Source organism: Poecile atricapillus, chromosome 16 (genome assembly GCF_030490865.1).
Source record: "Poecile atricapillus isolate bPoeAtr1 chromosome 16, bPoeAtr1.hap1, whole genome shotgun sequence".
NCBI lineage: Eukaryota > Metazoa > Chordata > Aves > Passeriformes > Paridae > Poecile > Poecile atricapillus.
Genome location: NC_081264.1, coordinates 7,502,672 through 7,517,272, shown reverse-complemented (window position 1 = coordinate 7,517,272; position 14,601 = coordinate 7,502,672). Strand labels below are relative to the sequence as shown.

The window sequence follows — 14,601 nt, the reverse complement described above, 5'->3', positions numbered from 1 at the left end:
ATGGGGTCTGAATCTGCTTCTCAAATATCCTTGGTGTTTTTAGTCTATTATTGACAGAGATCAAAGTAGACTCTAACCCAGATTCTGAGTGTCCCTGTAGTGTCCCAATAAGAGCCATGGGATATCTAGGATTGGAAGTCATGACCATAACTGGCCCCAGTCACTTCATTTTCCCCCTCCTGCAGTTTTCTCTGTTAACTTCTTGCTGGCTTTGAAATATCTCCACAATAACTAAACCACAAAGTCTTAGCAGAGACTCCTTTCAACAATCAGTTCTTTATTTTAAGTGAACTTTTTCTCAGACTCCTTTGGTAAATATATGGTTTGAAGTAGATCAGGGACAGACTGACAGCACGGCCCTTCTCTTACACTGTTCTAGTCAGCTACAAAGCAGGCTCCATTGCTAATTACTGAACGTTTTTAAAAAAATCCTTTCATATACAAAAAGAATACACCAAGTACATAACCAAAAGTGATATAAAACTCTTCTGTGTAGCTTTGTTAAAAGGGTCTCCGCGTATTGGCAGAACAAGTATGAAAAGAGCACCATTGATATAATATACAGTCAGACGATGTATCTGGTTTCACTGCCACACTTCATGTCTACCCAGAGAGACATTGCCCCAACACAGATAGTCACAGGTGCCTCTCTCTGCTTCCCTTGATCCGCTGAGCATCTTTGGCCCAATAGGACTCTCATGTAGGTGAAAAAACAAATCTTTGCTATGTTGATTTGCTCCAAGCAACTTCACCTTCCCCAGGATCCAGAAGTGACACTGCAACGTATGTGGAAGATGAAGGTCAAAAAGGGAGGGTGCGAAGCAGCACATGTATCATCCAAATCACTGACAGCTTCTGGCATCAGTCTTTTTCCCTGAATCAACAAATGCTTCCCTCTCCTGCAAACTACTTTACATGGTTTTGTTAACCTATTCTCTGCACAACAATATATATATATATGTATATAGATATATAGACTTTTTATTTATATATATGTATTCATGTCAAATTTTTAATATACTCAAGAAGATACAAAGCTCTTGGTATTTGCTTTTTTAAAAGTTTTTAGAATTTTTTTTACAAAAAATGTAATGGTTACTATTACAGTAATATTTTGGGGGAGGTGAGATTGTTGGATACTTCCCCTTTTTACTTACAAAAGGAACGGCAGGCACTGAAAACCGCAAATGATGTTTGCTAGACTCAAAAATGTGCTTTCCAGTCACACCGTTTTTAGGAGCTTGTTTAAAATAAAATGTGGCAATCAAAGAACAGTGGCAACCAAGTAAAATCAGCAAAAGTCCTCTCGTGCTGCTACTGAGACATTTGCTTCCTATTCTCATCTGCTGCCCTCCCTTGACCAATGCCTGGAGAAAATCAGTGATCTGAAATAATTTCGTTCCCGGCATTTCCTGATACCACATTTGCAGAGTATGTTCTCTTGAGGTAAACATTCCCCTACAGAAGTCAGGCCTTGGCATCCTGGAGGAGAGCTGCTGCACATGGATGATTTTCACGCCAAATGAAATATGCAATCTCAAACAAAAGCAAAGGAACACAGAAACCATGACAATGATTTTAAAATGCCAAACCAGTTCCCTTTGTGGCATTTTTCATCAGGATCTATAGCCCAAAGCAAACATGGATCCAACACTGAAGAATTTACCATCAAATGTAAGTGACAAACCCATCTCAAATTTATAGCGTGCTCAAAATAAGACATCCTACAAAAAACGCTCCTATTTCCTTCAATGTCTTAACAGCTATGGCAAAAGTAGTTTATCATCATCAATGCAACAATGATACATTTAACATGTAAAGCTCCTTATTGCAATCTTTGAGAACATGAAAATAAGAAGCCACCCAACTCCATTTCCCAGCACACATTTTTGAACCAGGGACACTGAAACCTTCCATAAACTGCTTTTCAATATGTGGAAATAAAAACAGAGACATTACAGAATTCAAAAGGCAGAAGTATTGTACACCAGATTATAATGATAATATAGCACTGTGATTGATATAGCTTACTCTAAAAGCAGATTATACAGCTTGCGTCAATTTTCTCATCACTCTCCAGTTCATTTAACTACCATTTAATAGTTTTTGTTCTGCATTTTCTCCCTTCATTGAAATCCAATAAACCCACTCAACATTCCTGCACTTTCTGTAGGAATAATAAAGGAAACCTAAACATTTTTCAGAAAGCCTTCAAAAACGTTAAGAATCACAATTCAAAAGAAATCCCCTAAAACAAAAACCAAAACAATGAACCCCCAACCAGAAAGTGCTATTCTCCTCATGGCTACACCTACAGTATCATTTCAAATATCCTGCAGTTCCTCTCTCGCTGTGAAGCTGCCGCATGACCTGCACTTCTCCAACTTGGCACCATCCACACTGTAAGAGTCACCTAAGAACGCAGCCAGCTACATGGAAGCTTGGATTCTCTTTTCTTGCTTTTCTTCTTGCAGGAGTGGGAGGGAGGGAGGGGGAGGCGGTGGCTGTTTCTGGTGGGAATGTCAGGGAGTTAAGCAGCAGAGTGTCTCGCTGTAAGGCATCGTGCTCTGCTCGGCGATGGCACTCGGGTGGGTTTGCTCCCCACGCCCTCCTGGGACCTGCAGCCCTCCCAGTCTGAATGGCAGTGGTGACTGATGAGATCCTCTGGGTCGATTCAATGTTTGTTTCTCCCCCTCAATTAAAAAAAATGTGGTTGGACTTTAGCCCTGCAAAATAAAGTCAGAACTGATTAATACCAGTCATTAGCATGGCCTTGGTGATCTCCATCACCTCATAGTAGGACAGTGACTGGAAATGCCAACCTATGCCAACACATGGGTTCCTTGAAGGGCAGGTCTGGGAGAAAACAGACTTAATTTTTTGAAGTTAGGACCCCACCTGTAGGGCTTCACAGCTCAGAGCAGAGTGCAGGAGTGAAGCAGGCACCACAGGCACATTAATCCCAGCCCTGTGCCTGAGCTACCACGGCTGATCATGCAGCGCTGAGCAGCTGTGGGAGGCAAGCGGTGCCAGGATCTGCTCCGTGACAGCACCTCACAATGCTGAAAGCCTCCTCTAAGCAGGTGCTTCCAGCCAGGAACAGAAACAATCTGCTAACACCTTGCATTTCTACTAAACTGAAAGGAAGGAGGGGAAAAAAACTCCAACACCACCACCCAAAAAGATACAGGAGTTTTCTCTCCCACTAATGCAAGCGATATCCATGTAGAATTATGGGGGTGGATGACGGTTCAAGGTTTGGAATTTGGGCCTTTAAAGTCTCTTGCCCACTCTGATGGGAAAGTTGCTCAGTGCCTTCATGACAGTCACTAAAACTTTCCTTTAGTCATAGCCAGGGGCACAACACCTGCTGTTCCAAACATAGCATCCTCTGACAGAGTGCCAGAAGGTATCATCAGGGTAACTCGAGCAAGACAGCAGGACACAGATTAGCAGTGGCAGGAGCAAAGAAAGGCCAGTGACATTACTGAGGAACTTGGCACGTGGCAAAGGCAGACGACTAGAACACAACAAAAAGGCACCTTTCTTTATTGTCACACAATAAAAAAAAAAAAAAAAAAAAAAAGAAAAGTGGGGGTTGTGGGTCACTATTCATTGTGTAACCGATATCATCTCTCCTTGCAAAGTAAGTTGTGTACAGTCAGCAGATTTCCTGCTGTAATTCATGGGAACCTTAGGGGACATCCAAAAATAGTCAAGGATATAGTTTTTCTTAAGTCTCAGGCTAATCCTCATAATGAGCACTGAGGGAGGAAGAATGGCTGGATGCAGGAACACACTACTCAAATTCTTTCCCATGGCCTAACAGCAGAAATATTTCACATTTCAGCTGACAACTAATTATTCATAATATTAATTTTCTGCCTGGTTATTTGACAGGTTCTTTTTAATCAAACAGTGGTGTTTGATTGCATTTCATTAAAGATACACTGAATAATATAAACACCACTTTTTTTTTCTTCCAAATGCACTTTTATGTATCTATAAGTTAGCAGTTAGATTTGAAGAGATTCCACAGCTATACAGATCATGCACAAGAGAAAGTTATTCACTAGCCCCAATTACCATTAAAAGGACCTACCATGCATGCAAATTAGACCCAGGAGTCAACAGGCTGGGGTTTAATGTCACGGGCATCCACCAGATTCACCGAAGCCCTGTTACTCCTGTTAATGTTTTTCCTATTTGTGTCATTCTGCAGCACAGGGTGAGGAGTTAAAGCAAAACAGAGCGGATTAATCAAACAAAACCACCAAACAAGTCAGCTTAAAGTAGCACAAGGGAAAATTAGTGGTAGAGAAAGAAACAAGATCAGCAAAGGCACAATACTGACAAAAGCATCTGCAACAGCCAAAAGGCCACACTTCCCTGGATTCCCAGCCTCCCTTGAGCTTTCACACAGCTCACGAGCCACAGCCCCCACAGCCACATTTCTGTTTGGCAGCCCAGGGAGGAAGAGCAGCAGCTGCTCAGCTCTGCCCAGGTGAGGGCAGGGCTGCGCCCACCGCTGCTGTGTACAACAGCCTGGATTCTGGCTACCTCCAGGTGCTCAGAACCGAGAGGCAGCACAGGCTGTGGGTCACACACTGTTGTGGTGAAATGTTTTTTCTCTCTTTCTCATAAAAGCAGTCACTTGCTGAACCTGGTTGTGCTTCACTTCAGTCATACACTGGAGTTAAGGCTGCTTGATGTGATTTTGAGTGTTGCATTGGACCACTTTAATGAATTTTGAGTGGAAAAAATAACAAGTACTTGTTATTTTCCTACCTCATCCTATTTTCCTTAAAAAGGTATTTTTTGCCAAGCTCCTATTGATCAACATTTTTATATAACTTCCTGCATCCTTGCAGAATGTACTAGAAACTGTGATGAGGGAACTAGGAAGTTCATTTGATTGATACTGGCTCAAGCAAGACCATCTCTGGCCAATTGGAGAAGGGGGACACTTTGTAGGACTTCAGTAATGAGCTTAAAAAAAGTCCAGGCAGATTGAAGCCACTCTCCAGGGTGTACCTTCATGCAGAACACAGCAGGAAATGCCTGACTAGGCAAGTTAAAACAGGCAGGCTGGTGCAGTACGACACCTTCCTAGTTTACCATCTATGGAAGTATTTTTCTGCAAATACCATTTTTTTATTTCCCTGTTGAGTGATGGTGGTTTTGCCTTTCAACTGACTGAAGTTTAACTGTTTACACTCAACATGAATCACCTGGATTTTCTGGTATTATCAATAGTATGCTGAAGGTTATTAAGGACAGCCTTCTGCAGACTAGCAACACTCTCTTCTACAACTGACTCTTTCCTTCTTGAAATTACTCCCCCAGGGGAAAACCCAAGCTTGTTTTAAGGCCAGGGAGAACTGGTGGCCAGAGCATTAACAGACTTTTTACTCTGAAAAGGTACAGAAGTGCAACATAAATGACACAGAGCCTACTGAGTCACATTTGCACACAGCCTGTAATACAAAAAGCATTGTAAAGTAAGAATTATTTTTAATTAGAAAGTAGTCTAAATTTGTATTTAGAAGGCACAGACGTAACACTCTGCACGTCTCTTTGCTCTCCATCTCCCTGGCCCATGGCCACGGTCCACCATCAGGACTGCGAATGAGTGTTGCAGAAATGAGTACTATTCACCACACTGCTGGACATAGACAGACAAGATCACACCTATTTCTCATGGTGAAGACAATAAAGCAGCATGACAATCTGAAGAGACTTGTCAGAACAAAGTCTGAGCACAGTTACACAGCTCAGGGCCAAGGGAATGCTGCCTGGACAAGGGCAACAGAACAAACACTTTCTATTTTTACAACCTCATCCTTTTACAAGAGTACAGCAGCTACCTGCATTTGCTCCTGCACTGGAAAGCAACATTTTGTTTTTATTTCTAGTTAGCCAAGTGCTAAATTACAAAATAATGCCTTTATGTGAAATAAAAAAAGGCACTGTACAGCCCCCTGGTGAGTGACTACCCTGTGTTTCTGGCTGAGGACACTCGATTCCTTTCTTCCCAAGGCACTAACTAGCAGTCAGCAATAAGAGGGAGCTCACTTTTAAAGGTTCCTTCTCGGAGGCATCTCCTGTGTTATCACTGGTCTTGTACTTGCGCTCCTTGTCCCGGTGGTCGATGGTGGAATATCCATCTGAGGAGAAAACACAACACTCAGGCATGAAGCACAAACCAGAGCAGAAACAGAGCTGATGCAAGCAGAATTCTTCAGTGAAGGAAAACAAACCACCACAACCCAAAGATGCCGGCAGCCTGCTTCTCACGTGCTCCAGCTCTGAAATTTCATTTTTACCAGTTAAAAACAAACAGAGAAGCCTCCTTTTTATAGCACTGCCAGATGCTGGCACTCATTAGCAAGCAGCACTGTTTTCATCCCAGCCTGCTGCACTTTTTAGTGTGCCCATGGAAAGCAGCAAGTTGTCATCTCATGCCCTGTGGCTAATGAGCTCCAAATCCAGCCCAAATCCCGCGTTCCTTGCTTAGCAGCCTGATTAATTGGCTGTGTTCATTTTCTGAATGCTCTGCAGCCTGTTCCCACTTTTCCTGAGCCTGACTACTAGCAGGACATGACAATAATTTGGAAGAGTCCCCATCAGAGCACTGAGAAAAAGGGCCTGTCGAGTTGGAAGAAATCTCAATGCAAACCCTGCTGTGCTTGGGCTGTCTTTCATTACGAAGCAGCACCTGTTGGTGCCTTTTCTCCTGACAACTAAGGAAGAGCATGAAAGCGTGATGAATACAAGGAAGAAAACTCTGGGAGGGTTTTATAAAGAAATGGCTGTAATTATTTCAGAACCTTTGCTTTTAATCACTGTCAGACAATGCAAAACTTGATTTATTTTCATTATGCATCAAATTTCCTTCATTATCAGTGACAAATAGATCCTTGCCTGCTCTGCTTTGACAGCATTGTAAACTGGAGTAAATGACACCTGAATTTATACTTCCTTGTAGGCTTTTGTTTTCCCCTATGTAACTGAGGGATCATTAATGTTTTCCTGTTCTGACAAATTGTTTTTAGAACACTACAGAAAGTTTTACATAAACTATCAAAATGCCCCTCTCTTGGTTTGTTACTTGCCTGTAACAGGCCATTAAGGAAAACTGAGTGATGTATTTGTGGGCTTCCTGTGGCACTGTTTGCCCACATGACAACTGCACAAAGAGCCAGGTCAGACTGAGAAGGGCTGCAAACCCAAGTGCACACAGATCTGCAAATAAGCACCTGAGGCAGGATGTATTTTTGATATCAAGGGCAGTAAGAGATAATTTAACCACACTGACCAAAAATAACTAAAGAATTCTGGGATTATATATGTAGTTCACAGATCATAAAGCATGATTTGCTACACAGCACTTAACTTACAATTGTTGACAATCAAGATGCCTGACATTCTTAGCTATTCCTTTTGAACAAAAAAAGAAAAAAACCAGCTGCACCCACCTACCCAGCCAGCACTCGTGGAGAACACAGGACCGATAATTCTCTTTCAAATGACAGACATGAACACTGCTAGTAGGCTACGTCCCTATCTACAGATTCATCATTTATTTAGAACAAAATACTTCACAAAAGTATGTACTAAGTGATGGAAAAACAGAAAATCAAACTTGCAGCAACTGGGTGGTAGCTTTTTACAATCTCATGGTAACTGTACTCACAAGGATATAATGGATTACTTTGCATTTTTGTAGTGCCATAATCGTGGGTGATCCACAAACACTTGTAAAAGGAATTGCCAAGACACAATGAAAACATTTAAACTATCCCCAGAAAGCAACAGCCACTAAGTGAAAGATGGCAGCTGTGATACTTCCCAGGGAGAAAGACTGTAATCATAAAAATAAAAATCAAAACTGATCTTTAATACTATGAAACAATTAAAGCTTCCATACTTAGCCAGGACACATCAGGAAGAAGAAAATCCCACTTCAGCACCAACAGTAATTTGACAACAAAGAACACCCAAGAACTTTGTTCTTTGTATCTAAATTCCACCACATTTTTCACTTCATCCTGCAGGCCCCTAGCCTGCACAGAGACCAGCACTGGCAGGTCACATGTCCAAAACTCACACACTGTGCTATGCCTCTGTCAAGATAAGCAGAAGCAGAGATAGGAAGTTCATGATTTGATCAAATGAAATGGAAATATCTTGAAAGGCTGCATCAGAGAAGTAATACCTCACTGCCTGGAGAACCATGGCTCTGCAAGGATGCTAGAAACACTACTTTCTCCATGTTTCAGATTCATTTGAAGAAGCAATCAGAATTAGTTGCTTCTATGGCATAGAGATCTATACCTATCTTGCTGCTCCAAGGTATAAGGACATTATTTTGACTTAATACAATCCCTTATATAGACAAAAGTTACACTGGTCAGTAGAGGAATGTCCCATCCTTGGCATGTTTACTTCTCTCTCTCAGCTTCTTGTTTGTTGTCTCTATTGCTTCTCTATCTCCCACTCACTCTACAGCAACATTTTTATGTCATCATAAATTACAGGACCAAATACATGCCTGCCAGTGTCAGTCCATCTGTGCCCTCACACAGCTCTCCACTTAAAAAAGATCAAACCTCTAGACCCATCAGAGAGGAGGAGAAGGAGAAAGGAGGAGGAGAAAGAAGTCATGCCTGAAGACGGGCATGGAGGACAGTGGCATGTGAACTCTATGTCTCTGGTCTGAACAATTTCACCTCCCAAGTGCTCCTGTCTGAGTGACTGCATGTTAACTGAGGCACACACAGAATTTTGGACGACTTGGTGTAGACTGGAGATCTCTGTTCTCTGCAGACAGCTCAGGGCAGGGCCCCAGGCACATGGTGACAGTTCCCAGAGCTGGGAATGTCTGACACACCTGAGCATCCCATGGTAACTCATAATACAGGTTGTCTTCTATCTCCCAGCACATCCACATCCTACCCAGGCTGTTCCACTGCCCCAGACAGCAAGGGTCTGACTGGTTTAGTACTGCCAGCTGATGGGGAACGTATCCTTCTGCCTCCCTAACCACTGATAGCAAAGTGATTTCCTCTGGTGAGAAGGATGACCCCCACAGCATTATCAAAGAAGCTGAGACAGCACCAGCAATTTTCTTTTTGCGATCTTGAAGCAGAGCCAATGTGGGTTCATGGAAAGGCCCAGGCACCAGGACAGCCTGAACACTAGTGAGAACAGCCCACAGAGGAGGGGCACACAGGTGGGGATGTTCTGGAACCATCAGTCCTCTATATACTCTGGAGGGGATGAACACTGGGCTGGAAGCACCAGTTCATTACAGAGTGAAAAAAGAACAAAAATTCCAGAACACAACAGTCCCTAATGAAGTTAAAATCAGAAAATAGAGTCTAGATCAGCCTTCTCATGTTAGTATGCCCATAAGACAAAAAACATGCAGCATTTGGAAGAGACTGAAGGAAAGAGATGAGATGTTTTTATTCCAGTTCTCTGTAAAATTAAGCATAGTGAACTGGATAAATTAACTTAGTCTCTTTTCAGCTGACCTCTGAAATAGCACAAAGTTATAATCATATTGGAAGTGAAAGGCACTCAAGATCTGGGATCAGGAAAACTTGACAGATCTCATCTTCTAAATGTGATAAAAAGACTGGAGAACAGCATGGCCCAGAGAATCTGTCTGATGCTGTACATATGCTGTAAATTTGCATTTTGTTTGGTACTCAGGGCTGTACCAGTAACTCCTGAGAGCATAAGGCAGCAATTAATACTGAGACTATAAACAATCAGCTCTGCCCATTCTGCAGCACCTGCCAGCACACAGCTATTCCTGCCAGGCAATCCTCTCTGAAGAGATTTTCTTCCATTGTGAGAACAAATGTTTCAGTGTTCCCTAAGGCAAAATACATATGGACAGTTGATTCATGGCAGGTGGCATCTCATTTTTCCAAGAATACAAAAGGTAATATATACCTGTTATTTTACTTTCTGAACACATTTGGCTTTTTCTTCACTCTTAACTTGCTATTTTATTCAGCCACAATCACTAATAGCAGTGTATCAAACTGTTTGATCTGGAGGCATGCATATAGATGCATTTAAATAAAAACATCAACTGGAAGAAGTAAAGCAAATTCTCAAGAGACCACAAAGCACCTTTATCTACCTTGATAAAGAAAAAAACCCTCTAGAAGTTTAACACTACGGGGCTTATCAGTCTCAAAGCACATAACTGACAGTGGCTCCTCTCAGTCTACAAGAAAAGCCAGGCTCATTTAGATGCAGGTAAATGGAAAGTAGAGCCATGAATATCACACACACTAACCTATTTTTGGTTTTACCTACAAAAACAAAGGCAGAAGAGATTTAAACACAAGCAATACATTGAAGTAAATTTTAAACTCTTTTTTTTTCTTTCTGAATCCTGAAGACTTCCAGATCTGGAACAGGGCATGCAGCTGCCTCAGGGACCAAAGAGCAGAATGAAAGCTGGGTCAGTATACCTCTAATATATGCATAAAGTAGTGGAGAAATTGGTGTGTACACTCTACATGTGTACAAAGAAAAAAAAGACAACTACCAATCTTTTGTGAGGTACTGTTCTGTTTTTAAACGTCAGCTTTATCCATCTGTAATAATATCTCCTAGAGAAATAGTTGAACTTTCCTATGAGTGACAGTGTGCTCTATTGGAACAGACAGAGTTTGATCTATGACTGAATTCACCTGGGCCAAGTTCATCCATAGGTATCATATCACGACTCCCAGACTTCTCATTATCTAGAAAACAGAAGCATTGGAACAACAATTAGTACATTTGCTTTTCTCAAAACCCTGTAGTTTTGAATTAGTCACAGAACCAGAGAGGTCCATAAAGTACTAAATGCAGAGGTGATTGTAAAAAAATTCCCAAACCATTCAACTGTTATCCATTCAGAAAGGGAAGTCTGAATCGAACTCTCCAGAGAGCACATATAATCCATGTATTTTCTGCTTTTGCAGAATAATACAAGGCTTTCTCTCTCCAACAGAAACCACAGCACTGCTTTGGACTACCTAACATTATTAACAAGCTTCTCTTTGGTCTCTCCAGAATAAAAGAGAAAGAAAATAAGTAAGGGTGCAGCTTCTCATGGCAGAAAGGAACAATCCAAGCCAATCCAGCAGCCTGCTGAGCCAACAGAAAACTAATCCACAAAGAAAACAAGTTTCTTGTCACATCAGCAAGCTGACCCAAATCATCCTCTGTCTGCATCATGTGCCAGGTTTGATCAAAGACAGGGACGGTGAAAACAGGCAGGGCAGTGTGGGGCTGTGTTTCTGCAGTAACCTGCAGTTAAACCAGACAAATCCTGCTCTCAGCAACCAAAGGCAGGCTCAGAGACACAGCAATCATGGTGAAAACAAAGCTGGTGCTACATTGGTGTTGGTGTGGCTGTGCCTCATGAAAAAGCACAGACAGGATTAGTTGGAGCTTGAATAAACTCATCTCCAATAAAAAAAAAAATCCTGCATGGTAGAGGAAGAGGCTGTGCCAAAATGGGCACACATTTATTTAAAAAAGGGAAAGACTCCAGTACAGGGTAGGGGTAAGGTCAACCCCACTTGGAGGAAGATTTAACTGGTAACACTGCATCCAAGTTGAGAAAACAGTAGCATACATTTTGTAAGGGAAGAAATTCTATTCATCTCCAGGTAATAGGGAGTGATTATTTGACTGATTATATTGGGGTAAAAATCACACATGAATAATGCATTTTTACCCTCTCATTCTCTAACACAGTCACAGCAAATCCAAAATACCAGTAAAGCACTACATGACAAGTGATAAAGAGCAGAACTGACCTTGACTTTTATCCACCAGAGGCAAAGTGCTGTCATCATAGCCAGACCTGCCAGCAGTACCTTTGGAGCCCTTTGGAGCTGCAGAAACAGACTACAGGACAAAAGCCACACAAATACCAAATTGCTACTCATGGAAAGTGAACAATAAAATAAACAAGCCAACAGCACAGAGAGAGATTATGGAATGCTCTTAAGCCCCCCTTCTGTTGATAATTTTTTTATTTTCACATAGATTTGATGGAGGAGCTTTCTCCCTCTTTTCTCAATGGCAGCACTGTTGCCCTGTAAAAGGAGCAAAACCCTTCCACAAGAAAAGGTGAGGAGGCTGCATGCCAAGCAGATGTGGCTGCCCTAGGCTGTTGTACAGCTCGTTTCAAATGAGACACAACTAAGACAAGACATGCTAATTCTTCTGCCAGTAACTCGGGGCATTTGGGCTGTACAGAATGGCAAACTCCCCAAACCGAAAGAGCAAAGCACAGCCAGCAACTCTATGCAGGATGGTGTGACTGACTAGGGTACAATCCACTGTGCTCTCACCTGGAAGAACAGAAGAGCTACAGACTGCAAGATCAACCTAAGTAAGGACATCTCCACTCGGGCATTTCAAGAACTAATTTAAGATCTTTACCTGGAAGTGTGACTTGTTCCACCCATCCTTCTGAAGGGCATTTCGTAGCTCTTTGTAACTCCAGATCATCTGAAGAATGTGAGATGCTGCTTTTGTTTCTCTGGGAGACTGGCTGATTTACAAGGTAAGATTACAGTTTAAGTACCAAGCAATGTCCGACTATTTGTTAGCACCTAATGCTCCACACAGCTATTACTTGAATCTATAAGTAATGGGATATACGTGAAATCATTCAGTGACTTCATATATACAGGTATTTGGTGACAAAAACAGAAATCAAAATGTTATGAATTTTGTGTATTTCTGTGTTTTCACATGTACTGCTGGACAAGCACTGAGGCCATGGTGACCCTGCTGTCTTGTAGCTGTCACTAACAAAGAACAGATAGCTTCATTCCTGCCTGGATTTATTCAGAGACAAAAAACCCAAACCAAAAAATGTTTTAAGCCACATTTCAAACCTTCACCCCAACGTACATTTATTCCTCACAATTCAATGAAGTTGCTCCATGGTTTAAAATACCTCACGCATTAATTCTGGTCAGCAAAAAAAATAAGCTGTTTTTAAATGGAAAGTCAAATTTTATCTATTCCTTACTAAAACAGTACCCAGACACCCTTTGTAATATAAAACAGGCCTAGATCTTTGGTGGCTCTCATATTTTGTAACAATACAACCCAAGAAGGTTATTACTTCAGCCACTCTCCTAGCAGTGAACACACCTACAATGTCTAATGGACTGAACTATGCAAAACAAAGTTTCCTCTACAGCAGTTGGAACACAGTTCTTAAATGGAAGAAAATTTGTCACTTCAAATTATCACCACCAATCCTTTGGTCAGACCAATTACTGCACACCATTAACCATTTCTTTTGAAAGAAACAGACTTCATCACTGGCATTCCAGGAGTGGAACACTGACACAGAAAACAGCCCTTTAAAACCAAAGATCATGGCTTCACTGCAAATGCTGCCTGGTAAGTGTACATGTGGTGCTAAGATGTCTCTTACAAGGAGAGATCCTGCCTTAACATGACTGAAGTGACTCATTAATTAACCTTTTTCATCAAGTAAACCTTTTAAAGGTGCTGGCTGTTTTCACTTTGTCTATATTAACTGCTAAAATTACAGCTCTGAAAGGTTGGGATGCTCCAATACTTTCATAAAGCAAAAGCTGCTGTTCATAGTGACATCTTCATGTTTGCAAGGAGTTCTTATGCATTTTGCTTTCAACTGTCACTTACCTTGACTTGCTGATAGCTACCAGCTTCTGAATGCCCTGTGTCTGGATCAGAGACCTTGCGTTTTCTGAGCTGTCAGTAATGATTTCATGGATGGTATTCAACACTGCAACCACTGTATCCTCTTCCAGGTTCTTTGCAGATCTCTGCTGCCTGCTGGGCAAATTTCTTACCAGCTCACCCATGGCATAACTACCTAGATAAGGGGAAGAGATACCATTATAGCCATAATGACAATTTCAGCTTCCTATCCTGAATGATAGAAGTTAATGGTGTTTGCTATGTCGAAAAAACTCTTATAATGCATGTGTTTTAAACCACAACACTGTAACTTCATAGGGTATTTATCATTCATTATTTCAAGGTGATTGATAGCTGATAAAGCTAAGATAAAGTCCTTCATCATGGATTCTGAAAGGTATTGAGGGGAGAAAAAAGCCATTTTTACTGAGAATTTTAGAGCCAACATCTATCATATTTTGCAAAGCCCAAGGCAAAAAAACATCCAGCAGCTGCTAATGTCACGTATTCATGCTAATACACGCACATGGCTTACTCAACTTAGCCTTGTAATTGGCCTTCTGGGGCAAGGTGTGCAGCCATGCATTTATTAACCTTCCCCAACAAAGGTAAGAGTGGCTCCTCCTGGGTGCAGTTAGCCTTCTCCATGTATAGTTCTGGAGAAAAAACAGGGAATCTGGGAATCTGGACTTTATAATTTCCAGGTATCCATCTGTATCATTTGCCTGGCTACACCTCTGAGCTATTTAAATGAGAACCTGACATATTAAGGTAGAATCCCACCTTGCTATTTGCCAGTAACAACTTCAATTATGGCCCTAAACATGTCACCAGTATTTCCTGGCCTGACAAGGTCAGTTTAAACCAATA

At 41.6% G+C, this 14,601-nt stretch overlaps 1 protein-coding gene across 3 annotated transcripts in view; it reads right to left on the bottom strand.

Annotated features, from left to right (window-relative positions):
• Nucleotides 1-1,046: 1,046 nt before the first annotated feature.
• ARVCF (ARVCF delta catenin family member) overlaps nucleotides 1,047-14,601 on the bottom strand; it is a 136,393-nt gene continuing 122,838 nt past the window's right edge. For 2 of the 3 annotated variants that reach the window (XM_058851801.1, XM_058851802.1), the window contains 7 exons: nucleotides 13,714-13,906; nucleotides 12,469-12,580; nucleotides 11,838-11,928; nucleotides 10,719-10,772; nucleotides 6,076-6,167; nucleotides 4,103-4,216; nucleotides 1,047-2,726 (listed from right to left, as the gene is read on the bottom strand). In XM_058851801.1, coding sequence (XP_058707784.1) covers nucleotides 4,115-4,216; nucleotides 6,076-6,167; nucleotides 10,719-10,772; nucleotides 11,838-11,928; nucleotides 12,469-12,580; nucleotides 13,714-13,906 — 644 coding nt within the window. In that variant the 3' untranslated portion in view covers nucleotides 1,047-2,726; nucleotides 4,103-4,114. The remainder of the gene's footprint in view (nucleotides 2,727-4,102; nucleotides 4,217-6,075; nucleotides 6,168-10,718; nucleotides 10,773-11,837; nucleotides 11,929-12,468; nucleotides 12,581-13,713; nucleotides 13,907-14,601) is intronic. The other variant, XM_058851803.1, reaches the window with a different exon arrangement.